This window comes from Mauremys reevesii, linkage group 27 (genome assembly GCF_016161935.1).
Source record: "Mauremys reevesii isolate NIE-2019 linkage group 27, ASM1616193v1, whole genome shotgun sequence".
Classification (NCBI taxonomy): domain Eukaryota; kingdom Metazoa; phylum Chordata; order Testudines; family Geoemydidae; genus Mauremys; species Mauremys reevesii.
The window spans coordinates 1,659,660-1,687,048 of record NC_052649.1 but is presented as its reverse complement, the minus strand read 5'-3'; the positions used below and the strand labels follow the sequence as shown (position 1 = coordinate 1,687,048).

Here is a 27,389-nt window from a genome sequence, read left to right as displayed (position 1 = left end):
AGATTCATAGCATCATAGAGTGTAAGACCAGAAGGGAGCAACAGATCATCTGATCTGACCTCCTGCGCATCATAGGCCACTAAAACCCACCCAGTTACCCCTGTGTTGGGCCCAATCACTTGGATTAGGCAAAACTATTACAGCCATCTGGAGACTAAACTACTGTATGCCACAAGCAGAGAATAGAGAAGACTGAGAAGCACCAGTGCCCAATACCCTTGCAGTGGATCGATTGCACTCAGGTCACGTTTGAAAGATTTTCTTTGCAACCATCATAGCCAGAGAGAGAGAGGAAGAAAGAAAAAGTTGAGATCCTGGAGAAGGCAGGTTGAGAGAGGTGCTGGATGGTCAGTACACGTTCAGGTTGCTGCTATGTCTGTATACCAAGGAGTGTTACAGTTAGAAAAACTACATAAGCATTGAAATGTACGGAAATTAACAAGTTAGATACAGATACACTCACTGTCCACAGCATCTCCAAAATAAATGTACTGATGTCAAATGTAACATCGCATATTCCAAAAGCAACAGCCTTGCCCCCTGCCCCCCATCCCTGCTCATTTTCAGCCTCCAGACCAAAATCAGGAAATCCAGTTAAAAAAAAGAGTGCTGCAGTTTAATTGGATACAATAAAAACATCTGAAACAGCTGTAGGGTGTAACTGTGGGCTGCTAAATAGCTCCCAGGGTGAAAGTAAGTTAAAGGACTTACCGCTACTATGGGGTCCTGAGCAGGGGCGGGGCCTTTACATCAAGATTTAAAGGCCTTGGGGCTCCAGCTGTGGCTGGGAGCCCAAGGGCCTTTAAATCATACCTGGAGCTACCAGCTGCAGAGGTGGCTGGGCGCCCTGGGGCTCAGGGGTGATTTAAAGGGCCCGGGGCTCTGGCCGCCGCTACCACAGCGGAGCTCTGGGCCCTTTAAATCACTGACAGAGCCCTGTCACCACTACCCCAGGGCTCCAGCAGCAGGACTCGGGCAGCCCTTTAAACGGCCCAGGGCTCCAGCCACTGCAGGGAGCCCTGGGCCCTTTAAATCACCAGCCTGGGGAAGCCAGTCCAGTCCAGCAAGGCGTACCGGACCAGACCACCTTACTTTCACCTCTGCGTGCGCCACACCAGCAGGAGTTGCATTTCAGTGCTCAATGAAGGGATAAGATCTTTTTCAGGCATATGCGTGTAAGACTATTATTATCCTAACAATGGACTGGCAGCAGTTTTGGGTGGCACGATGGTATGTTTGGATCTGGAGAGACGGGCAGTTAATCAATGTGCTCTCCTTTATACCCAGGTTGCCAGATCAAACTGTATTGTAGCACAAAACACAAGAGACTTGTCTTTTTTCTGCCTGATTTACTCAAAGGTGTAAGGGCCGTGTCTCCTGAACAGCCATCATTTAAATTTGACCTCCTCTCGCAACTGGCTACGAAACCTTCCCCTAGCATGGCAGACAGGCTACAAGTGCACTGTCCAGGCCTGGCTTGCTATTGCGCCAGTGCATGTTCCAGGCCAGAGTCTGAATCTCCTGAAAGTATTTGGTCTGGCTTTCTCCAAAGAGAACAGGAAAATGTTCAGGAAAAGGTCAAGAGAAGCTTCAGGGGCTCTGCCCGGGGCAGGATCTGGGCAGAGCTGTGCATAACGAGAGGCAGCATGGTTTATAGGAGCGGCATGGCATTCCTGGCTTTATTTCCTGTGCTGTGTATGAGTACAGCACCTCACACAATGGGGTCCTGGTCTTGGTTGGGGCTTCCTGGTGCTACTGTAATACATATAATAATGCCCGGCTGTGTGACACGGGGCAAGTCACTTTGTGCCTCGGTTTCCCTATGTGGAATGTGGGGATGGTAATAGCCATCTACTTGGCAGAGGATTTATGAAGGACCAAGAAAGCCCGTTGATCATGTCAAATCTGGAGGGATATTACAGCAGCAGGGGCCACAGAGAGAAACGTCTGGAGAGAAAGGAGAGAGCCCTGTTCCAAACCAGAACCTGTACAGAAACGGTAAGGCCCCTTTAAATGGGAGGTGGCAGGGTCCAGTCAATAGAGCAAGGACTGGGCGTCAGGAGGCCTGATTGCTCCCCGTTCTGTGTCTGGCTCTCTGTGCCAGCCTGCATCCTTCACGCCCCCTCTCTAGGCTGCGCTGTGGGGCTAACACTACAAGGAACAGTGGGGGAGGAGGGGCGCTCTGTGGAATCAAGAGCCATCAGGATGGAATACTGTCCTCATTGACCATCGAGCTGAGCAGAGCTGCTGTTCAAAAGTGAAAAGAAACTCCAGGATCTAGTCGACGGACTCCTCCTCCTGCATTCCCCACCTCAATGCCCGCTTGGCTCAGGGGGTAATGAACAGCTTCACTTTCCAGACAGGATAACCGGCCTTGGAAGTGACTTGCCAAAAGTCACATGGGTGCTTTGTGGTAAGAGAAGCCTGATCTCACAGGCCCGTGTTTTATCCCCAAACCATGGGGTCTCTCATGCCAAGGGGTTCAAATCTCTGTGCTCACACCCGTTACACAGCGGGGGACACCAATGCATGATGGCGATGCCCATCTGCATAAAGTGCTTTCAGATCTGCAGAGGAAGAAGCGCTAGGTAAGAACAGAGCATTATTCTCAGCCTCATTTCTCAGGTGGAGTAGCCAAGGCCTAGAGAGAGGCAGTGAGTTGGAGAGAGGAAGGATGATCTGATGGGTTAGGGCGCTCGCCTAGGACTTAGATGATTTGGAGTCAATTTCCTCCTCTGCCACATACTTCCTATGTGACCTTGGGCAAGTCACTTAGGCCCAGATCCTCAAATTTATTTAAGCACCTAACTTCCATTGGGAGTGAGGCACCTAAATCCTTTTGCAGATCTGTGCCTCAGTTCCCCATCCGGACAACAGGGATAGTAGAACTGCCCTGAGACAGATGCGAGGATAAATGCTTTAAAGCTAGTGAGGCACTTGGATACTAGGGTGACCAAACCAGATAAATACATAGGAAAAGGTCAGTGGTTTGAGCATTGGCCTGCTAAACCCACTGTTGTGAGTTCAATCCTTGAGGGAACCACTTAAGGATCTGGAGCAAAATTGGTACTTGGTCCTGCTAGTGAAGGCAGGGGGCTGGACTCGATGAGCTTTCAAGGTCCCTTGCAGTTCCATGAGACAGGTGTACCAAGAGGCATTGTGGGCTTATGAATTAGTGGGGCATTGGCAGCGGAAGCCAGGGACTTGTCTTGGGCCTGGCTTCATTTGCAATGGCTTGTTGGCTCTTCCTATAGAGTGGCAGCTGCCCTGTGTAGCAAACTGAGGTACCTTGGGAGCATGTGTCCAGTATGTTGTCGCTGCACCGAAGCCAGAATTAGCTCATCCATTCCATTTAGTTAAAATGTTAAAGGCTGCTGCTGCTGCTGCTTTTATCTCCAGAAAGACAAAGAAAGCAACAACCAACCCGGGTCAGTGTCCTCCTTCAAACTCCCCTTTGCCAGGATGTCTACAAAACTCTTGGCAGCAGAGAGAAGCTGGTGAGCTGAGCCCACAGCCGATCAGTTTCCTTGTGCTGCCCTGCTTGTCTGTCTGCGTCCCTTTGTTCTCTCTTGTCTTCGGCTCGGATCGTAACCTCCTGGCTGCAGGGACCATCTCTTGGTTCTCTTTGTACAGCCCCCCAGCCTGAAGGGGTCCTGGGAAGTGCCCCCACCACACAGATCATCATCATCCGGGAAATCCCCTCACCAAAAAACGTCATGCAAAATTACCCCCTCCAAGCATGACAGCCCTGCGTGTGCTCATTGACGACCTATTGATCGGCTTCCAGGGCAAGTCCTCGCACACACATGTTGCAGTGCGTCTCTCTGTTACCCACCAAAACCTAGGAGGGGTGGAGAGAACCCAACAAGTTAACCAGGCATCTGCCCCAAACCCATCACGCCCTAGGAGCACTAAGTGGAGATGCTCACATACTCTTTTCCTCTGGTTCCCCAGCCTAGAGACCTTGCTGCTGTTTCCTCCTCCTCCCTCCACCTTTTCCTTGGCTGCTGCTTTTAGGGAGATCAGTTTGGGAGCCGGAGATGGGAGAGCGGGGGGGTGGGGGGAAGGTTGACAGCTGAGAAGTGACCCACCAGGCGGTGGGAGAAGTTGCTGAAAAGGGAGGAGGAATCTTCCTTGAGTGGACAGGATTTTAGCACCTAGGGCTAAGCCAATAAACCTCTGCCACCCAGATCTGACTGGGAACAAGGAGCGGCAGTGTGTCTGGAAATGCTCCCAGAGCCGGGTAGAGCAGGAGAGACAAAGAGACCAAATAGAAAGAAGTGTGCGTGCTGGTGGGGCGGGAGAGGCGGAGAGAAGCCCCCCGTGTCTGGTAATTGCCCATGAAGCTGGAAGCAGGACGCCGAAAGCAGCATCCTGCAGAAGAACTGGCTGGAGCGAGCGCCACGCTGGGCCCAAGGCTCTGAAAAGCAAGATTTCTGGTGTGGGTTAAGCCTGCATCTCTTGGGGAACCTCAGGGGAGTGTGGGGCAGAATTTGCTTAAGACCCAAAGATGCTCTTTCCTCCCAATTCCAGCAGCTCTCTCGCCAGCCCGGCCGCCCACACCCGGAGTGATTTGGATTGAACGAAGGGCTCTTGCCTGGGCCAGGGCTCGCTCAGTGTGTCACTGAGCCCCTGAACTCTCCCTTCGTGCTGCATCTTAGCCAGCTTGACTGCGGCCTGCTCTGGGGACCATGGAGGGGTCAGTCCATGGGAGCAGCATTGTGACTACTCTCCTCTGCGGCTGTCTTCTGAGCTCCGTCTGTGCTTTGGTAAGTCTGCTCCTCTGCGCCCTCCCGGTGTCCATCCTTCTTTCGGGTCTGGCTGCGCTTCACACCAAGGTGTGGTCTTCACTCGGGTTAACACAGCAGTGAAGACAGGAACTCAGGATAGTATTTCTATCACAGCAGCCCCTGAAAGCCCTACCCGAGGGCCGGGACCCCATTGTGCTAGGTGCGGTACGAATACAGAACAAACAGGCTGTCCCTGGTTAGCCGCTCGAACTGAAGTCAATGAGGTTATGTCTACATTACAATTGGGGATGTGACTTGCAGTTTACGTAGAGGTACTGGTAATAGCTTTAATCTAGCCTTTTCATTAACAATAGCAGTGATGACGTGGTGGCATGGGCTTCGGTGAATGCTAGTAGTGGGGAATATATACCCAGCGGGGCCAGACGGGCTCGCTTAGGGAGCCTGTTGTTGAATCCAAACTGCTAACCCAAGTTACCTAACCCAACTTTCATAGAATCATAGAAGATCAGGGTTGGAAGGGACCTCAGGAGGTATCTAGTCCAACCCCCTGCTCAAAGCAGGACCAACCCCAACTAAATCATCCCAGCCAGGGCTTTCCCCACCAGCGTAGCTTTAAATGTTGCTCGTTATGCTTGGGAACTGTACCGCAGCTCCCTAGAGCTCCAGCCTGCCTGAGTGTGATGAGTGGCTCATTACTGAGAAATCCGTAAAATGAGTTTACTGCTGAACAGAAGTAGTGGGGAAAGAGGGCTAGCAATTGAGGCTGGCAGCTAGCCTCCAGGACTTGTCTGCCCAGGAAGGTTATTCTGGAATAAGGCAGGGTGTGAGTTTAAAGCAGAATAAACTATTCTGGAATAACTCCAAGTGTGAGCATTCTTTTTCTGGAATAAGAGTGCCTCCTCCCCGGTTAGCGTAATCCACTTCCAAAGTGAATGAAGGTAACTGGGACAAGAACACTGTTGCTCTGGAATAAGGATGTCCACACCTGGAGTTATTCCAGACTAGCTATTCCAGTGTAACTCACGTGTAGACGAGCCCTTAGAGAGTTAAGGGGTTCAAATCCCACTGAATTTCAATGGAAGCTGGTACCTAACGCCTGCCTACACTTAAAAGTTTTGCCGGCATAGCTCTGGCAATTAGGGGTGTGAGAAAAATCACCCCTAATGGAGATAGCGAAAGGCAGAGTGTAGGTGCAGTTATGTGCTTTCGTCAATCTAGCTTGTTTCGAGTGGTGTAAAGTGAACCGGCAGACGAACTCATTTTTTACCAGCATAAGATGTATCTACACTAGGAGGGTTTGCTGGGGTAGCTATACCGACAAATCATTTCTAAGGCCTTAGATGCCTTTGAAAAGTTCAGTCTTAAAGTTCATAAAGTTTCCATGAGAAAAATATCTAATAATAAAATAAAACTGATTTTTTTAAACAATCATTTTCCCCTAATAACCGGACTATTAATTTTCGGCACCCCTCCCACATCCATCAATGGTGCAGACATCCCTGAGGGCAGGGTCCCTGGCGCTGTGGCCACTTTCTGGTTTTCCATGTACAGGTGGCTGGTCACATGATGCTGGATCCTTCTTGTTTCCTGTTGCTAAATTGCATTCAAGGAAGCTGAGGATACATCGGATCATTTCCTGCTGTTACTTTTCCACAGAAGCAATCGCCGTTGTCACAGAGATGTTCTGGGCTAGCGAGTGGGAGGTGTCCGTAGGATAGTCGTTCTACTGATGGGCTGCATTGTATGAAAACCTTTGAGATCGTCTCAGGGCAAAATTCCACTCTTGGAAAAGTTGACCGTGAGAAGGGTTTGACTTGGATATTCTACTCTCTCTTCCTCCCTCGGGTCTTTCAATTAATTACATTCCAGTAGCATCTGGAGGCCTCAACCTACATTGGGGCCCCATAGCGCTAGGTGCTGTACATATAACATTGAGACAGTTCCAGTCCCAAAGAGATTACAATATAAATAGACAAGACAGGCAATGGGTGGGAGGAAGTGTTATTTATCCCAGTGCTACAGACAGGGAAACTGAGGCATGGATTAAATGACTTGCCCAAAGATACACAGGACATCATACTCAGCTCTCCTGCAGTCCAGTCTAGTGTCTTAGTCATGAGACCACCCTTCTTTCACTGCTGGAAGCTGAGGGGATGTGACCTCATTAAAGGACGTGAAATTACCAGTCAGCTGAAGAGACAGTACGTACACAGAGGTATTAATGTGTTCCCTCCTCAGACACATGCCTGGGGCTGCACAAACCCTGGCACTAGCTGTGCTCAGTGCGGTGTAACTGCAGGTCTCTGGGTTCCTTCGCTCCTGCTGGGAGGATCCGCCACCTCCCCTCTCATGTGACTTCTCACCATGTTGCTAGCTGGAGTTTAGAGCTGACCATGGGCAGTCGAATGTGCCAGGCTTGACTGGGGGAGATGGAAACAGGTGGAATCTCATGTAGCTGCTAAAAGCTTTTTAGAAGAGACAGTGATCTCACAAACTGAAAATTCTTTCCATTTCTCATAAACATCCAGGGGCAGAGAGTTCACTGCCTCTGCCTGGAAGGAACCTCAGAGACAGAAGGGCCCCCAGAGCATTTATGGTTGAGTGAATTTAGAGCTTCTGAAACTCAGGGGCTGATAGCACTAGCTTGATCCAAGCGGTGCTGCTCCCAGCGCACCTTACAAACCTGGCTCCAGGCTTCCCTCATGCAGCTCTTCCAGTGCACTGTGAGCCTGTCCTGAAATGCCAGTCCCAGGTCTCCACTGAACAGAGGCTGCACCACTCGTGCCAAACTGGACGGTGGTATTTTTGTGACGGGCACAACTTCAAACACTCACCGCTGCTCTCTGTGAGAGGCAGAACCAAACCAAATGGCAGTGTGAATGCTGGGGCTAATGACCATCCCCTGGGGCTAATGACCATCATCCTACCTCTGATGAGCCCAGAAATATTCCCCAACCAGCCCCCACTGTTTGCTCTGTGATCTGCAACGTGGTGTTATTTTAATTTTATACAGGAAAAGCAATTGTGTTTCCCCCCCCGCTCTCTCTAGCACAAGGCTAGATTCAAATAATAGGATGCAATTGACTCTGGGCTGCTCTTGATTAGGCCATGAACCTGGCTATAGCCAGCATAGTCTTCTGGGGGAAAGTTCACTTTCCCATTGTTTTCATTGCTTCATTCAGATCTATCTGTATTTTAGATCCAGAGCATGTGGCATATGACTCCAAGGGCATAATAGGAGCAGTCCAGTTGCAGTTTGAAATGACTGTGATTCTGTCTTAAATCTTTTCCAGCTGAGATGGAGCAGACGGGGGGTGTTAATACACTGTGAATATACAAAACGAGCCCTTAAAAATGCTGCATAATCATCCCTTAGTGGTTGGGAGCGGACCCTGTCATGTGCCTGGAGTATTAACCTTAACCCAGGGCGGGCAACTTGGTCAGGAACTAAAGTTTCTTACCAGAGCTCCCACGTGTCAGATCCTTATTACACCATCATTCATCCGACAGCACTTCACAGACTGCACACTGGGAGCAGTTCATTCACCAGTGAAATGCAGCCACTTCTGGGGGTAGAACATGGCAGCTGTTTAACAGCTCACACCCACAACTACACAGCAGCATAGGACAGGAAGGGAAGAAGAGTCCTATATCCTATTGAAATTAAAGAGGGACTTTGACGGGGTGGAATGTAATCAGCTGGCTTAGATTCCCACCAGGACACAGGTTAACAGGCTGCACAAAGGGGATCTTTAATAACTGCAGGTGGGCATAGGGTGACCAGACAGCAAGTGTGAAAAATCGGGACAGGAGGTGGGAGGTAATAGGAGCCTCTACAAGAAAAAACCCCCAACATCGGGACTGTCCCTATAAAATCGGGACATCTGGTCACCCTAGATGGGCAGGACCTCAGCTATACGTGCCATGTAAAAGGCCCCATGCAGTACCATGGCGCCCCCTAGTGTCACGACGTTGGCAGAGGACATCATCCACTGGACCACTTCCTGGTTGCTCCTTTTTAATGGTTTCCCATCCATATACCAACCTGGCTTAGCTCAGAAAAGCTGACGGAGCAGAGCACAAGGCTGAACGGCGGCATAAGATCAATTTCGTTTCTAAAACGCCCCTGCCCACGTGGTGGGGGCCAAATGCCTGAGCAAATTAAAAACCACAAATACACATCACAAACTCATACTGAGCAGCACCTCTGCAGGCTCTCCCGCCTCCCATCCCACTGCAGCTGAGTCTGCTGCTTCCACAGCTCTGGCGGACTCAGAGAACGGGTGGTGCAATCAGGAGGTGTGATTGCAGCACATGCAGCCATACCCGAGTTAGCTTTGATCTTGCTAGATCCAAGCTGGTTCGAGTAACCAGTGAAGCAATGGCAGTAGGGGGTGCCAGCTGCTCACGTATGTACCCAGGGTCCTAGGCTGGTTATGCCGCTGCCTGTGCTGATGTCGCTGAACTGCTGTAGCTCACGAAAGCTCATGCTACAATAAATTTGTTAGTCTTTAAGGTGCCACAAGTACTCCTGTTCTCTTTGAACTGCTATTGTAACTCACACTAACCAGAACCTGGTATCCAACCCCCTTTTAACTTGGGAGCTGTTGGATTCTAATCCCCAGATCCAAACTGGTTCCCACCACATTGGTTCCAGATCAGATCCATAACCAGAAGGAGCCTCTTTTCCAGTTTCTGGGTCAGAGCTCAGACATGTCCGAAATCTGGCAAGAGCTGCTGAGCTCAGATTTCCACCATTCAAGATGGCAGAAGTTTCACCGGCTCGTCTAAGTTGATGAGATTTCTGCCATTTCAGTCCCCAAAACGTGTTGCAAGGTCTCGTGAAATGGGAATGGGAGCCCCCAAAGCCCAACCAGGATCAGAGCATAGCACCACTTCAGCCTTGCTGCTATTACACACCCTGATAACGCCCAGTGAAATTAACCAAGCATTAGGTGAAGTGAGCTCCAGGGCCACTCCGCTCCCAAATTATTTGCAAGGCGAAAGCTGGGTAATAATTCAAAGGAAGATCTTGAGCAGGGCATCACGAACTCTCCCCTTTCTCCTCCATGGGGCTGCTATATCTTTGCAAAGCCCTGCCTGTTAACTTTCACATGGTGGTGTCAAAAATTAAACCTACAGGGGGATTCATTGTTGCTGGAGGTGCAGTGAAAGGCTCCACAATCACTGGGAAAGAAAATACAGTTTGCTAGCAGGGATGAACGAGGAGTAGCCCGTGCAGAAGCCTGACATGCCACATGGAACAGACAAATATTTCTGAATGGGCATTTAGCAGAGGAGAGGAAAGGACCACGTTAAATCAGGCAAGAGCAGCTCCACTGCACCATTTCATTCCCTACAGCTCGACCCTCTTGACTTTCCATCCTGAGCAGAGCTGGGCTTGGTCAATATTTTGAGGCTGGAGATTTCCAGAGAAAATCTGGTGCTCTTGGTGATTCAGCGGGTGGCACTCTTCCCCCGTAAGTCACTATTATTAATTGTTCATATAGGGCTATACGTTATTATTATTTATATTACAGTCACACCTAGAGGCCCTAACTGAGATCAGGGTCGTCCATTGTGCTAGGCACTGTAAAAACACACAGTGAGAGACAGTCCCTCCCCAGAAGAGCTCACAATGTAAACAGACAAGGCAGACAAAGGGTAGGAGGGGGAACTGAGGCACAGAGAGGTGAAGTGACTTGCCCAGGAGCCGGTCAGTAGCAGAGAAGCAACGGAGTCCAGGTCTTTCAGTGCCCTATGCACTGAGCCCCGGCACCTCTGGGCTTGGCAGGTCAGAGCCACAGCATCTCTTCACACTAGACCACGGGGCCTCGCAGGCTTTTAAAATCTGACATAAAATGGCTTCCCTAGTCCAAAGAGTTTATAATCTGAGGGTTTGAATCAGTGGGCCAGCATGCTGCTAGGAGGTGCTCTGCTCCTAGGAGTGCGCCTTTGGGATAAGAGGTAAAACCGAGATCTGGATTGTTTGCGATCATTAAAGATCCCATGGCACTGGGCAGGGCAAGCTACTGCCACCGGACAGCCTAGAATACCAGCTACACAAAGGGATAAAGACCACTGTGTGTTTCTAGGGGGGATGAGCTTCAAGATACCAGCCCGTAAGCCCGGGACTAGTCCAGGACTGATCTTGAGCCAGTGTGATCTGGGCGTGAGCAGGGACGAAGAAAACATTTTTGTAGCAACCTCTAATAGAAGACAAAGGGCAAAATTCTTCTCTCAGTGACACGGGTGTCACGCCATAGGCTTCAGTGGAGTCCTTGTGGATTCACACACATGTAACCGGGAGCACACGCTAGCACACTTTGTTCCTTCCATCTGCCTCAGGCTATTACTGAACAGACTAATTTATAGCCGGAGATTAATTGCGCGGAGGACGTCCACTTCTGGTGCTTGCTCAAGAGCTGTTTATTCTCTCCTGCCTCGAAGCAATCACTTATGTTCCCGTGCCTTGCGTCTGCTCCCTTTGGAAAGAGGGGTCGTTAGTGCAAGTATTAAATAAATAAATAAAATTAAACAACATCTTAATATCAATATGGGCTAAAAAGCCTGGACGGCATGATCTGCTGGCAGGAGGCCATCTGGGCCAGACGAGGACCCTGCCAAGGCAAGGAGGAACGGGGAGCTGAATTTCACTCTGAGCTTTGCTCCAAGCCCCAGACCCACTGTTGAGACTTCACCGGCTGGGCAGTGGAAGGTGAAATCTTCTCAGTTCTCAGCCGGGGCTTTGGCCTCTTACTCCCGTTCATATGAACCCCTCCAAGGATCTCCAAGCAATTTACAAACATAAAGCCTCACACCATGGGATAGTCGGCCCCATCTCACACAGGGGAAAGTGACACACAGAGAGGTCACGTGACTTGTCCATGGTCCTGCACAGAATCTGTGGCGGAGCCTGGAATGGAACCCAGGAGTCCTGACTCCCAGGACAGTGGAATTAGATGACTTGATGCTGGCCACAGCTTAGTGCTGAGGGTAGAGCAGGCTAAATCACGGTCAGCCTGCTCCCAGCAGCTCCCCTGTTCTAACTGCTAAGCCACACTCCATTCTGGATCTTTTCCTTGCTCAGCACAAGTGCTATTAGTTGGATATAACTAAAAGTCGAAGTCCGGCTCTCCTGGCGCAGGCACTGGGAAGTTCTAAGGGCGTTCTCAGAAGCGGAGGGGAGATTGTGTTTACGGATTCCAGGTGGTGGTTCAGAGACAGGAGAGACACTTGCCCAGCATGTTCCCCTCAATCCTGATGAACCCCCTTTGTTGGGATCCATGGGGCTGTATTCACTGAGGGGGCAGCGCTGGCTGGGAGCCACTGCCCTGTGGATGGAAGCTACCCTGTTAAATCACTGACTGTGGGTGGTGCATGGAGCTGGGAGGAAGGAATGTCTATTTCACTTTGATTGCATTGTGCTGGGTGGAGCTACAACTGAGCTACTGCAATCTGGCCTGGACAGAATTTACCTTGTGCACGGCTTTCTGATTGCTGATCTCTCTCACACACACTCCTAGAAAATGATAAGCCCTTTATATTTGAGCTTCTCTTTGGAGCATTTTTAATTCCCTTCTCTTATCTGGGCAGCCTGGATTTAGAGGGAAACTAAAAAATGCAGCAACATCTCTCCTTGAAGTCCCATTAAATCGGCTGCACGGTATTTCCTGGGCTCCTGAAGTGCTGCTGTTCCCTGCCCAGACGGATGTTTTAATTGCCACTCTATATGCCTGCTCCTTGATTGCAGGTCCAGAGCTGCTGCCTCCCTTATCTCTGCTTGCTCATCCATTTCCTGCCAATTTTGCAGGAGAAAGGATGAGAGCCAGAACAGTGACCCATGTGCGTCCAGCCCAAGCTTATCTGACACCATCACAAGCCATTCATACCTGCAGCGCCTGGCCACGGTTCTGACAGATGTGTCTCATTTTGGCTGTCGCAGCCTCATTTCCTCTCTGACTGGCCAGTTATCTGTTCTCATTAACGTTTCCATTTTCTCCAGGCTTTATTGCCTGTCTCTGACACAGGCCCTAATGCGTGTGGCTGAGTCTGGCCCCGCTGGGTGCACTCAGGGGAAATTGAACGGTGGCCTATTTAAAACCAAGCCGGGGCGATGCTGTTTTTTCCACAGTGCAACAAAACAGAGAGGAAACGCAGAGGGAAACAGACGGCTAAACGTTTATACAACCCCAGGTCTGAGACCACATCCCAGTAACTCATATGTTCTCGCAGGTTGGATTGGGAGGCAAAAGTAAAGTCAGGTGGGTGATAATGAATGAGGAGGGCTGTGAGGAGCTGGTTGGATCCCTTACAATAACCTGTTGCTCTCAGTGTTATTCCTTGGTCCCTCCTACTCTCTGCCTCTGGCACATACTAGCCTAGCCTCTGGTGAGTCCCATTTCCTTCGTTGGGTTTGGCAGAGGGGGGTGCAGGGTGTGTGTGGCCGATGTTATACAGACAGACAGACTGGATGATCTAACGGTCATAGAATCGCAGAAGAATCATAGAATCAGAGAATATCAGGGTTGGAAGGGACCTCAGGAGGTATCTAGTCCCAACCCCTGCTCAAAGCAGGATCAGCCCCAACTAAATCATCCCAGCCAGGGCTTTGTCAAGCTGGGCCTTAAAACCTCTAAGGATGGAGATTCTACCACTTCCCTAGGGAACCCATTCCAGTGAGTCACCCCCTCCTAGTGAAACAGTGTTTCCTAATATCCAACCTAGACCTCCCCCATTGCAACTTGAGACCATTACTCCTTGTTCTGTCATCTGCTACCACTGAGAACAGCCGAGCTCCATCCTCTTTGGAACCCCCCTTCAGGTAGGGGATGGCTGCTATCAAATCCCCCCTCACTCTTCTCTTCTGCAGACTAAACAAGCCCAGTTCCCTCAGCCTCTCCTCGTAAGTCATGTGCCCCAGCATCCTAATCGTTGTTGCCCTCTGCTGGACTCTCTCCAATTTATCCACATCCCTTCTGTAGTGGGGGGACCAAAACTGGACGCAGTACTCCAGTGCCGAATAGAGGGGAATAATCATTTCCCTTAATCTGCTGGCAATGCTCCTACTAATACAGCCCAATATACCATTGGCTTTCTTGGCAACAAGGGCACACGGCTGACTCATATCCAGCTTCTCATCCACTGTAATCCCCAGGTCCTTTTCTGCAGAACTGCCACTTAGCCAGTCGTCCCCAGCCTATAGCAATGCATGGGATTCTTCCTTCCTAAGTGCAGAACTATGCACTTGTCCTTGTTGAACCTCATCAGATTTCTTTTGGCCCAATCCTCCAATTTGTCTAGGTCACTCTGGACCCTATGCTTACCCTCCAGCATATCTACCTCTCCCTCCAGCTTAGTGTCATCCACGAACTTGCTGAGGGTGCAATCCATCCCATCATCCAGATCATTAATGAAGATGTTGAACAAAACCGGCCCCAAGACCGATCCCTGGGGTACTCCGCTTGATACTGGCTGCCAACTAGATATTGAGCCGTTGATCACTACCCGTTGAGCCCAATGATCTATCCACTTTTCTATCCACCTTATAGTTCATCCATCCAATCCACCCAATGTCCCTGCTGGCCTTAAACCCTATGACTGACTGTATGATTTACAAAAGATTCAAACCGCACAGCAATTCCACTGCAGGCTAACGCAGAATCACAACCACAAGCATCATGCTGAGTAAGGCCAGGCGATAGCCGGAGGACATGATGTTCCGAGGTTGAAAACAAAGGATGGGAGGTTTTGTGGGTGGGGGTATGGATACAATGTATGCCCCTCGGGGACCACTGCCAGGAAACACAAGAGGGACTAACACAGTGGAACATAGGCAGGGGGAGGCGAGATCCTGTCACCTTTCAGAAAAGCAAAACAAAACTTAGGGGAAGAACGACCAAGCGGGGTCGCAATTACTGGTGTTGGCCGCTTTCACTGCTTTGATTTCATGTCAGGCTTTAGCACACATTAGTTACAAACAATGACGCGGAATCCCTTGTATTGTGCATGATTATTTGTATTTCAACAGTGCGTGGAGGCCTCATGGCGCTAGGGGCCGCAGTGAGAGACAGAGCAAACAACCTAAATAGCCAGGCGAAGGGCCGGACGCGAACCAGAGGCAATGGAGGGAGGGAGGTGTCTTTATTGCTCGGTGTCTCTCACTGTTTAGAAATACAGAAGACTGGCTAACTAGAGAGATGCAATTAGCCACTGAGCCTGGGCTCCTGGCAGTGCTACGTACACGGCACTTGGCTTTGGTTACTGTATGGTTGTGTCTGGCTCTGTACTTAGCTGGGAAGCTTGTTGGGGCATTTTGTTCTGGGTTTGAGAAGCGCCTATTGCAATGGGATGATGGGCCGGGGCTGGGATGCCCACCTAGTGCAGGAATACAAATAATTAACAACAATATTAATAACACTCGTGTTTCTCTTATCAAGCCACATCACTTACAGTTGTGCAGTGTCCTGCCCTGGGCCGCCCTGGGGGGCAAGTGGGGCAATTTGCCCCAGGCCCCGGGACCCACAGGGGCCCCACGCGCCCTGGCCGAGAATCCCTTCCCTGGCTAGAGGCGCCTTTTTACTCCCCCAGCGGCGGTCCGGGTCTTCGGCGGCACTTCAGCGGCGGGTCCTTCAGTGCTGCCGAAGATGCGGAGCGAGTGAAGGACCCGCCACCGCCGAAGACTTGGAGCGCTGCCCAGTGAGTACAAACGCCGCAGTGGGTGGCGCCTTTTTTTATGGCCGCTTCACCCCGGGCCCCCTGGATCCTCTGGGCGGCCTGGTCCTGCCAGCCAAGTCCCCTCCATCCCAGGGAGCTGGGACGGAGGGGACTTGGGGGGCAGGACATGCCCCCTGTCAGTGTGGGGCATTGTGGGACGGCTCCCGAAAGCAATGTTGCCTTGACTCTATGCTGCTCGTGGAGGGGAGTTGTTAAGTCGGTGTAGCGGGGCACTTACGTCGGCAAGAGTGAAATTTAAGTGTAGACACTTCCAGAGTGAGGCCGACAGAAGCTGCCTTGCGTCGACCTAGCTCTGCAGTGTAGCCCAGGCCTTGGAAAGCCTTGACTGTTCCCTCTGCAAACCGCCCCGAGGCAGCACAATGACTGCAGCCCCCGTCTCTTTGGTTTTGGCTCGGCAGGTTGACACGGACGATGTCCTCACCAAGGAAGAGCAGATTTATCTGCTGGGTGAAGCGAAGGAGAAATGTCAAACAAACGTCAAAGCCCAGCTGGAGAAAATCAAAGGTACCATCCCAGTTTGTGTCCTTTGTGCTCAGCCAGTGCCAAGAGAGCTGGTTAAACCACGCAGAGCAAATCCGGTCTCTGTTGAAGTCAGTGGCAAAACTCCTGTTGAAGGCAGGATTTCACCTGGGGGCTTTACTCCAGGCCCTCGGAAGTGAGTGGGAATCTGTCCATCACCTTCAGTGAACACTGTGTCAGATTCTTTAGACTGCAGGTTCTTTGAGGGTAGGGACCATATTTTTGTGTTTCTGTACAGCACCGAGCACAGTGCAATCAGGGCACTTAGCTGCCACGATGATACAAATAAAGAACAATAATGCCAGGCTGGCCATCTGCAGCTTGCTGTCCTCATCCTGAAATCACCAGTTGCGATGCCACATTTATATACGTCAAACAAACCCCCGCAAGGGGGAGTCCTGCTGGGGGCCTTTCCCTCATCGGAGTGAGACGCTTGTAAGCAGATGTGCAATATAAACGTGAAATAATAATGATACCAATGCTGATCCGTGTCTTTGCTTATTGGCTAGATGCCAGCTGCTTCCCGGAGTGGGACGGAATTATCTGCTGGCCCGAGGGCTCCCCAAGCCAAGAGGTGTCGGTCCCATGCCCAGAGTACATCTACGACTTCAACCATAAAGGTACACTTGGAAAAACATCCCTGCCAGCCCCAGCTTTGCCAGTTCAACGGATGGTTTCCAAAGGCGTCTCAGAGAGAGTAGCTCAAATCACTCAAAGTTCACCCTATGAACATCCCAGACAAGATGCTTTGATGAGCCCAACCTAACTCAGCTGAGGACAGGCTCAGACCAGGCCTAGTGAGTTAACAGGGATGAGCAACCCCTGAGCGTCTTATTCTGGATTCGTGCATATGAGCATGTCTCTTCCTAGCACTCAGCTCCCGGCAACTGTCACAGCCTGCTGCCGTCTCTAATAGCTAATGGTGATGGGGCCATGTACCTGTGGTTGGTGGTTCAATCCCACCTGAGGTCTGGCACCATGGATTGTTGCAGGAACAGGGGATTAAAAGTCTGTTACGAGGAAGAGGGTGAAAAATTGTTTTTGTTCATCTCTGAGGATAGGACAAGAAGCAATGGGCTTAAATTGAAAGGGCGGTTTAGGCTGGACTGTAGGGAAAAACTTCCTGTCAGGGCAGTAATTGCCTAGGGAGGTTGTGGCATCTCAACCATTGCAGATTTTTAAGAGCAGGTTAGACAAACACCTGTCAGGAATGGTCTAGATAACACTTAGTCCTCTCTTAAGTGCAGAGGACTGGACTAGATGATCTATTGTGGTCCTCTGATTTGCTCTGCAGTGGCTTGGCCTGTTGGGTTTCTTGGAGGTCCCACTGCCCTGACCCTGCCCCTGTTTTCAGGCCACGCCTACAGACACTGTGATGCCTATGGGAATTGGGAGCTAGCGCTCAACATCAACAAGACGTGGGCGAACTACACAGAATGCACCGAGTTTCTCACCCCGGAGCGCCGGAGCCGAGAGAAGGTGAACCACAGCCAGAGGGAAGGGACGTGGGGTGGGGTAACTGAGGAGAGGGGCCGCTGGAGACTGGGTTAGTCCCTGAGCTCAGGGTGACCGCTGGCAGCAAAGCAACCTTCTATTGCAGAGGGATAGAGGCAGAGAAACTCTTTGCACACCCCGATTAAATGCCCATGTGCTGTTGGGAGCTTCTATTTGCTCATCTTCCTCCAGCGCCAGCCAAAGGGAGCAGCTTGCTGATTCCACCCCTCCAACTACTCTTCGCCTTCCCCCACCTCTGGTTTTGATTTCCTCCCCTGCCCCCAGCAGTTTGGGGAGGGGTGGGGGATGGGAAGCGGGCTTGTTGTGTCTGCCCCCTGCTGTCCAGATGCCAGAGCTGATTCAGCAGAATCCCGCCTCCTCTCGTGTGCATCCTGCTCCTGAGTGCAGCCAAAGCTCCAGGTCTGAAAGCCCATGAGATGTAGGCAGCAGCCCTGCCCGGGGAGGCAGATGAGACCCTCCCCCTTGGTGGAGCTGCACAGGAGCTGAGCTGGGAGCCTCCTCCCTTGGGCTGAGCAAGTAGGAGCTGTGCTGAGCTGGCCTTGGCTAGAAATCACCTTTCCGTGGCTGAGCTGGTAGGAGATGTGCCAGGTTGGTCTCACCTGGTGGCCATCTCCGTTGTCCAAGCTGGTAGGGTTCATTAGGGGTCTACACATCCTACTTTGCTTATTGTGATGTAGCTGTGAGCACAGGGCCATCAAGGACCATCCTGTGTCCTTCCCTTCCAGGAAGTGTTTGACCGCCTGCACATGATGTACACCATCGGCTACTCCATCTCCCTGGCCTCCCTCATTGTTGCCGTGTGCATCCTCTGCTACTTCAAGTAAGAAGGAGCAATCGACCACTTCCCTTTCATCCTCTAGCCCCTACACTCACCCAGTATTCCAGGAGAGCCCCGCACAGAGTCGCCAGCCAGCAGGGATGGGCAACCAGATTAGATCAAAGAAAGACCAACCCAAATGGTGGCTCAAGTCTCAGGCCAAACCACAGACCATTTCCTAAAGTCCAGAAATAGCCGGATCCATTTTATTCTGCATTTCTCACAGAGCTGGGCTAGACGGCCAGAGCCAAACTGCCCTACTTTCTGGGGGCTTGACATGCAAAGCTCAATCCAAATCCAGCTTTTATAAATGGGGCCTATATTTATAATGGGCCAGCCCCAAAACCTTGGTTCTGACCCCTCTCCATGTCCCCGAATGCACTGACCCTCACGGCTCCTGGTACAGTTCCTCCACTGCTTCGTGACATGCTCGGATGACGGGCAGGTTTGTAACTGAGGCATGGCTGACTGGGAGGGTGTTTGTCACTGATGTACTCCCTCTCCTGGGGGCAGGCGCCTGCACTGCACACGGAACTACATCCACATTCACCTCTTTGCCTCCTTCATCTGCCGGGCCGCCAGCATCTTCGTGAAGGACGTGGTGCTTTACTCCGGCTCGCTGCCCGAGGAGCTGGAGAAGATGCGAGTGGATGATTTAAAGGGCGAGTTGGGCCCCTTTCTGGGACACCGGACCCAGCTGGCAAGTAGCTGAAAGACTCATCTTCCCTCTTAATTTACCCCAAGCACACCGGGAATAAAGGGGAGGGAAAGGGGAGTTAGGAATCCTGGTGCAGTGAGGAGAGATTAGGGGAGGCCTGATTCTGGGCTGCACCTCATGGAGGAAGGTGTAGACCAGGAAGAGGGTGGGGAGAAGGGGCTTTAAGCTACTTTTGAGCTGTCCAGATTCTGCCTGTGCAGCCCCCACTATAAATTGGAGCAGCCTCTGAGGTCTCTCTAATTTATGGCACCTTTACTTGGGCTGTGTCATTTTGGGCTCTTGGAGGGACAATGTAGGATCACTTGCTACTGTCCTGCACTTTGCCTGAGTCTGAGGGAATTTCTCCCCTGCCTGCTGCAGTGCCTTGGCCGCCCCTGTACGCCACTGAAGCAGTGTCTGTACAGAGGCTGGGGTTGCGGGGGAACAATCTCTCCCAGGGGAGCAGAGAGATGCAGCGGTGTCTATTATTTTGCAAGAGATGAGTGTGGAGGACTGCAGCTCCCGCTTTAACAAAAGGGTGAATTAATGAGCAAAGAGCTCGTCCAAGGGGAGTGCAGATCGGCACTCTGTCCTTCACAGTAGCGCTCAGCACAGCTCAGGGAAGCCAGTGCCCTGATATGGCCTAAAAGGCTTCTGCTAACCCTTAAGGGGCTGGCGCGGGAGGGGCGACAGCTACACAAGTTAGCTCTAGCTTTTCCAGCACATACATGTTGTTCCAATAAAGCCGCGAGCGACGTGACCGAGTGCCGATGACTCTTTAGTTGCCGGATTGCAACACGGGGCATCACACTGGGTTTGTGCCGGCCCCTCCCGCTCCACTCCAACCTCTTCGTGGATGGGAACTTCCCCCATTCCTACCCTGACAGCTTCCTCCCTTCTGGGCAGGAGGCACACTGTCTCATGCAGAAGGGTCAGAGGTCAAAGCCAGGGTAACCGCTGCCGGGCAGGACCTAAAGGAGAGTAGTGAGGGGGCCTCCCTGGCTAGGATCATGGCCCTGATCTCTCAGGAGCGGGGAGACGTGTAGAGGTATTGAGACCCTAATGTGGTTCCCATTTCCCCGTGACCACAGGTGGGCTGCAAGGTGGTTGTGACACTTTTCCTTTATTTCCTGGCCACCAACCACTACTGGATTCTGGTGGAGGGGCTCTATCTGCACAGCTTGATCTTCATGGCCTTCCTCTCCAACAAGAACTACTCGTGGGCCCTCACCATCATCGGCTGGGGTAAGCACAGACTCCGCTCCCACCAAAAGTGCATCCGCCTGCCAGGCTGATTGGGAGCTGCGGAGCATCAAAGCGCACTGTGAAATTCGTAGTGCGTGGTAGCAGGGTCCACGTGACTAGTTAGTGCACTGCAAGAGAGTACTTTGTAGAGTCGCACCCCAGTTTGACACATACTAAGTCTCTGTGTAGACAAGCTGTAAAGGAGAATCTATTCTAAGCAGTACAGGGCATATGTCACGCAGGTCAGCAGTTCTGATTCCAGCTAGGAGAGGGCAGTGGGACACCTAAATTCCTGGCATTAGTTCATTTTGCAAACCTGATGCTTCAACCATACTGCCTGTTCTGTTTCTCTCCAGGTCTCCCTGCTGTATTTGTGTCTGTTTGGGCCAGTGTCAGGGCCTCCCTGGCGGATACACAGTACGTAGGTTCAACTTCTTTTCCAAAGGACCATTTGGGAGGGTGAGAACTGGCCTGTAGTGCAAATCCCTCTGTGTGATCCTATTGAATTGGGTGGTTGCAATCTGCAGATGACCAAATCACTGAATTGCTAGACTGAGGCTTTTATGGAGGAGAGGGAGATTAGAACATATACACATCAGAAGGTTAAAAATGCAGGCAATTGATAAGGGAAGCTAAAGGTATCAACAAAAATCTATGGCCAACAGGGTATGGAGAATAAAAAGGAATATTTTAAACATGTCAGGAACAAAAGGAATCCAAACAAAATTAGGATAAAATTTTAAGTAATGATGTAGAAAAGGCAGGTGTTCAATAAATATTTTTGGTTTGTATTTAGAATGAAACTAGATGATGTTATCATATCATATAAGGCTGATGAAATACAGTAAGGAGGATGTTAAAAGGTATCCACTAAAATCAAACTTTTTAAAGTAACCAGATCTAGATAACTTGTACCTAAGAGTTTTACAAATAAAGAGTTGGCCAAGATGTTCTAAGGAACTCTTGTCTGGAAGAAACTGTGCCAAAATTTACAGAAGGTAAATATAGGGCAGTGTGTCTGACACTGACCGTGGGCAGAATACTGGAACAAGTGATAAGCGAATCAGTTACTAAAGAATTAAAGCTAATCAGCATGATTTTGTGGATTAGGCCTTGTCAAATAAACATGATATTGTTCACTGAGATTACAAGTTTGATTGATAAAGGTATCTGTTCTTCTGTAAGGTATTTGACGATGAACAGCACAACATTCTGATAAAAAATTAGCACTATACAAAGTCAATATGGCCCATATTCAATGTACTAGATTCACACCATAATTGTTAATGGAAAATCATCAATGAGGGTGAGTGTTTCTGGTGGGGTCCCACAAGGACTGGTTCTGGGCCCAATGCCATTGATTAATTTTATTAATGATTTGCTAGAAAATATAACATAATTGCTGATAGAGTTTGCAGATGAAGGATGGGTGAGGGGGTAAATAATGAAGACAGGTCACTGATACAAAGCAGTCTTATTATTATGAAAAAGCCCACTCCTCTTTCCTGCAGCATGCAAAGCAGAGCTCTGCCATGGGAGAGATCTGATCCAGGATCTGGATTTTGTCGACTTTTTTTAAAGTAACATACGTGACTCTCATTGGTTATGTTTTGGGGTGCAAATGTGTGTGGCGGAATCACCCCAGCTGTAGGATCAGCCTTCCTCCCGCCCAGGCTCGGTCCAAGATGGAAATGGGGGAGCCATCAACGGGCTATTTTCCTCACCCCGTATTTCAGGTTTCTCCAAAAGCATTTTTACTGGTCTCCTCAGATGCTGGGACCTCAGCGCTGGGAATATGAAGTGGATTTATCAAGTCCCTATCTTAGCAGCCATTGTGGTAAGAATTCTCCGGCAGACTTGTCCCAATCCCAGTCACCTAAAAAACCCTGCTGGATTCAGTAGATATAGAAATGGGCTAATCTCCGCTCTCCGATCCATGCATCGTTTGCCATCGTACCTAGGCAATGTCTGCTTTGTCATCTCTTACAGGGCTCGGTCCTGAGAGATGCTGATCCCTGGGGCCTGATTCAACAAAGCACGTAGGGCCAGATTTACAAAGGTTCATAGGTGCTTAACTGCCACTGAAATCAATGGGAATTGAGCATCTAAGCACCATGAGGATCTGAGCCTTACAGTCTAAATATACATCTAAAGATGAGAATCAGGCCCTTCATTTCATCTTGACAGTGTCCCAATATAAGAACCTCCCTGAGGACATTTATATGCAGCCCTTAGCTAGAGGAGATCACTTAGGATGTGTCTACACAGGGAACTTATTCTGGAATAAGAGAGGGTATGAATTCAAAGCACTATAGCTGTTCTGGAATAGCTCCTTATTGCAACAGCTGCAATAGTTATGCTGGTCACTTTCCCCGCACAGACAAGCCCTTTGCCGGCCACATTCTGTGTGTGTGGCTCGTAAGGTGATTGTGGGTGTGTGTCGGCAGGTGAATTTCTTCCTCTTCCTCAACATCGTGAGGGTTCTGGCATCGAAGCTCTGGGAGACAAACACGGGGAAGCTAGACCCTCGGCAGCAGTACAGGTGAGTGGCCATGTGCCGCTGCCAACTGACTAACAGAGATGAACCTTCTGCTTTAGTGTAAATAGCATCTCGGCCCAGAATACGGTGCAGGCAGCAGAGGAGATAGTACTAATAGCTGGCTCTTAACATAGCATGGCCCATGCATGGACCTTAAAGTGCTTTAAAAAGGAAGTCAGGATCTCTGTTCCCGATTCTACAGAAGGGAATTGACTTGGCCAAAGTCACCCTGCTGGCAAAGGCAGAGGCAAGAACAGAACCTCGGTCTCCCACACAGTGTCCTATCCGCCGCCATGGAGCATCCGGCCTCCAGCACTGCCCAGTAGATGAGGCCTCAGGACTGGGTTGTGGGGCGGGGAGGGGCGGACATGCCCATTCAGCCACCTGAGCAATACATTTTTATTCAGGGCAAAGGGAGGCAGGAATCTTTCCCAGCCCATCTGCTTTCTCCTGAAGAACGAGGTGCTTTGTAACTTTTCGCTGTAGCAAATATCACACCCCTGAGATTAATGCAGCCAAAAGCTTTTTATTTTGCTACATATGGCGCCACTTAGGGTTTGGGTTAGGTGCACTATGGAAGTGCAGCCATCTTGCCTTGGACTGGAAACTCAGCACCGCTCCCAAGATAAGCAACGGGAGATTGCAAGGAAAACCCAGTGGTGCTAATGCTCTCTGATCCAGTGCATCAGCTGCTAGGGGGCACTGTGCCATAAATCAGATGCTGAACACGCATGGGCGTTGAATATCCCAGAGCCCTCTTTGTGAGATTAGGGGCAGCTTTAGCATCCTAGTGTTTTTTTTTTCCTAACCCCACCTCCCTGCAGTTTCATCTGGAGACAGGATTCATTTCCTTTCTTGACCTAAACTGTTGTCTCTTGCTGCTGCGGGTTGTCAATCAGCTGCCACGTTCCGCCTGAGAGGTGGCTGCCTTGCAGTGACAGGTGAAGTACTTGCAAAGAGGATTTGGAGAGGAAAAATGCTATAAAAAATGTAAAGTTGTTACAATTTTATTGTAGGATAAATCCTAGGCGGTGGCTGAAAAACTGAGGACGGAGGGTTAGAGAGAGAGAGGCCGCAGACAAAGCTGTGGAATGATTTTACCTTTCAGGAAGCTGCTGAAGTCCACCCTGGTGCTGATGCCACTCTTTGGGGTCCATTACGTGGTGTTCATGGCAATGCCCTACACTGAAGTCTCCGGCGTCTTATGGCAAATACAGATGCACTACGAGATGCTGTTCAACTCCTCCCAGGTACGTCTGCCTGGGGCTGCAGCTCCTGGGAAGCTCTCCTGCTCTCACCCAGCTCTCCTCTCACTGCATGGCCCAGTGCTGGCTCCAAAGGCAGGAAGATGATCTGCCCTGTGAGGTGCTTGGCAGAGGTAGCACTAGGTAGGCGTGTTCTGAGGGGCCCTGCAAGGCGCCTTCGCTTCCCAGGTGCTCATGGCTTAAGGGCACCTTGGAAAGCCCCCCTCAGTCCCCTGCTGTGGCTGCCACACTGTTCAGTGCTTCTCCTGGAGCCTGTGAGAGGAGCATCGCAGGGCCTCCCTGGGGCGCAACACAGCCCTGCAGGTCACTGCCCTCAGCTCCCTCTTCTAGCGCTTGTTTGAGCTCCACCCGATTCCCCCTTTGTGGGTCTCTTTTATTAAGTCTCTTGCAGTGTATTAAGGAGGCTGTTCCTTCACCCCTCAAATCCAACTCTTGTTCTCCCCTTGATTGAGGGGTCCCACAGCCCTCCTCCTAGGGACCGTGCTGATAACTCAGGCTGGCTGCAGCCCTCATTCACCATCTCCAAGCTAGCTCCTTGGAAGTCCAGCCATTTGCCCTGGACTGGGAGAAGCCGGCACCTCCCTTCTTCCTTTACATCTCAGGAGGCTTCCTTTTATCTCCAGCCCTGGACTGAGTTAAGCACATGACCTGCCCCTGGGGTGGCTGCATTAATTTCCCCCACCTGGGCAGGAGGAATGACTGAGTCACAGGTGGGGGTGGCCAGTCACGCCCTCCTGGGACATGCACCACAGTCTGGCTGCGTAGATGATGCCTGTGGAAGGGCTGGTCTGTTAAACAAGCTGGGACCAGTGCACGGAGTGGGGAGAAAGCCATGGGGGGGGGGGCTGAGTGGGGCAGCTGTCCCAGTGAAATGGTCACAGATGTGCATAAAACAAATAGAAATGGGGGCCGAGGTGCCCGGACCCCTGAGCTCTCTGGACCTGCCAGGGAGTGAGGGGCACTGGGCACATGCTGGGAGCTTGTTTCCAGCACCCCCAGGTAAAACCTGTCTCTTTCTCGGTCTCTCGGCAGGGTTTCTTTGTGGCTTTTATCTATTGCTTTTGCAATGGAGAGGTAAGTGAGACGGGCTCAGCCCTGCAGCTTGTTCCTGGCTCTGGTAGGTCCGAGGTGCCTTTCCCATCCCGTCATCTTATGTGGGAGCTCAGTCTGGGCTGTGGGAAGTGCAGATCAGTGCTACTATCCTAAACCCAAGGGGACCCACGGGATTTCTCCCTCTGGGGCTGTTGGGGGGGGACTGGAGCTCATTTTTCCTCTGACCTTGTGGAACCCCTGTCCTTGGAACAGACTGTGAAGTAACCTTTGACCCTTAAGTAACTCGGCACAGTCCTCATGGAGCAGGAGGGAAACTGCCCACGACTTGCACTGAGCTGCAGAGCGTCAGCCTAAGCCAGGACCTACTGGGGCTCGTGTGTATTCACTCTAACTTGGCCCTCCCTGGCCCCCTTGCTGATAGGCTAAGGACTGTAGGGCTATGGAGGCGGAGTTCCCTCCTCTAGCCCTATAGATCAATCAGGAACAGAGGTGAGTCAAGTTAGCCAGGCAGCCTAAGGACCGTGTTCGCTGCCTCTGCCCATACGGTGCCTGGTCTGTGGGAGAAGAGGTCTAGTCCCCTGGGCCATTAACTGGGGGCCCTCCAGCTGCACGCAATTCACTCTCAGTCTGAACGGAAACACCAGACTTGCTGCCTGGCTGGAGAACACTCCTGAGTTCACCCTGGCCCCAAACCTGTGCCCATGGCCATCAAAGGGAGTGAGACTGGACCCACGCTGAGCTCTGTGGATCTGAGTGCCTGCTTTGATCCGAAGCCAGTGGGTGAGGAAGGCAGTCGGCTCCTCCTTGGAGTTGCTCAGCTCCTTGCAGTGTTTTCTCTGGCGCTGTGGTGCCTGATGTTCGCTTGCCCGGTGATCCCTAAAGCTGAGCCACGGTGGCACCCAGTGTGGGATGCAGGCCTGAACGCTGCGCTGGCTGAGTCAGCTGACCAGCCTCCTCCTGGTCACCAGCATGGGAGGGAGATCCCCTGAGTAACCCCCTCTCGCAGTATAGTATGGAAGGGATGGATGGAGCAGAGACTGAGGAGATGGGTGGGGCTGCAGGGAAATGACCCCTTCTCCACACCAAACCCCACCCGGAGCCCCTGGAATCTTATTGCCATCACTGCACTTGGGGTATTGTGAGGTGTGTGCCAAGAGACCTGGCGGCTGCCAATGCCTGCACGGTTGTCTCGTTCCGCTGCCCTGCCTTGATAGGCCGGCTCTTCTCCCGCAGGTGCAGGCGGAGATTAAGAAAGCCCGTTTCCGGAGGAGCCTGGCGCTGGACTTCAAGCAGAAAACACGAGTCACCAGCACGGGGGGGAGCTGCTATTATGGTGGGCTGGTGTCACACACCACCAACAGCGTCAGCATGAGCATCGCCGGACGGGGGCTGGCAGGGATGCAGCAAAGCGCCAAGCACCGGGTCCTGCCGCTGTCCCCACACACCAGCTTGCTGGGATATATCCCGAGCTCCTCTGCTTCCGACAACTCTGTGCCCTCCCCAACCCAAGAGATTCCCCAGAAGGCCCCTGGGGAGAACGCCAAGGACTTTGTGTGCTTCCCAGACCTGGGTCCAAGTCATTCCAGCCTGAGCAAAGAGGTGGAGACCATGCTATGAAGAGAGCAAGCATGTCTCCAACCAGACCCTCCAGACGGGTCCAGAAAGAGTTTGTAGTGTCATGTGGCTGCCAAAAGGACGACTGTAGTTTTGGGCTGGCTACGAACAGGCATTAGGCCAAGCAAAATGGTTGTGATGGTCCCTCTGTCTGCAGCTCTGTTGTGATCGAACCTGGAATACAAGGTTAACCACACGAAAACGTGGGTGAATTGGATGGTCAAAGAAGAGCAAGAGAAATGATCCAAGGACTGGCAGATGAGAAAAGCTGTGAAGAGCTCAAACTGGACAGCTCAGCTAAGAGGCAACGTGGGGACGGGAATTTGCTGGATTGGGGCCATGGGGCCTAAAGAGGTCGTCCTCTTCTGCATCGTACTTCTAACTTTAGGCACAAGCAGGCCCCTTGAAATCTGCTGAACTACTGTGATTTTAAAGGGATTTAGATGCTTTGCTGGATCAGGGCCTTTCAGAGCAAATGAGCAAAGCTTGGTCATTCCCCGCCATGTTGGTTTGCAGCGGAATGATTGACAGGGTGGAGGGTAATCCCAGAACATTTGGTAGCTAAATTCCACACTACAAAACTCAAGGCAAGGAGGCAGCAGGCTGTCAGCTCAGGCCCACAAACAAGGGCAGTCAG

At 51.2% G+C, this 27,389-nt stretch overlaps 1 protein-coding gene across 1 annotated transcript; it reads left to right on the top strand.

Annotated features, from left to right (window-relative positions):
• Positions 1–2,532: 2,532 nt before the first annotated feature.
• LOC120391991 (parathyroid hormone/parathyroid hormone-related peptide receptor-like) lies at positions 2,533–26,755 on the top strand. Its single transcript, XM_039516260.1, has 14 exons — positions 2,533–2,588; positions 12,397–12,412; positions 15,887–15,992; positions 16,517–16,627; positions 17,362–17,486; positions 18,248–18,342; positions 18,853–19,039; positions 20,128–20,281; positions 20,638–20,698; positions 22,052–22,118; positions 22,729–22,823; positions 23,929–24,070; positions 25,118–25,159; positions 26,372–26,755. Exons 1-14 carry the CDS (start codon positions 2,533–2,535, stop codon positions 26,753–26,755), a joined length of 1,641 nt encoding a protein of 546 aa, XP_039372194.1.
• The last annotated feature ends 634 nt before the right edge of the window (positions 26,756–27,389 follow it).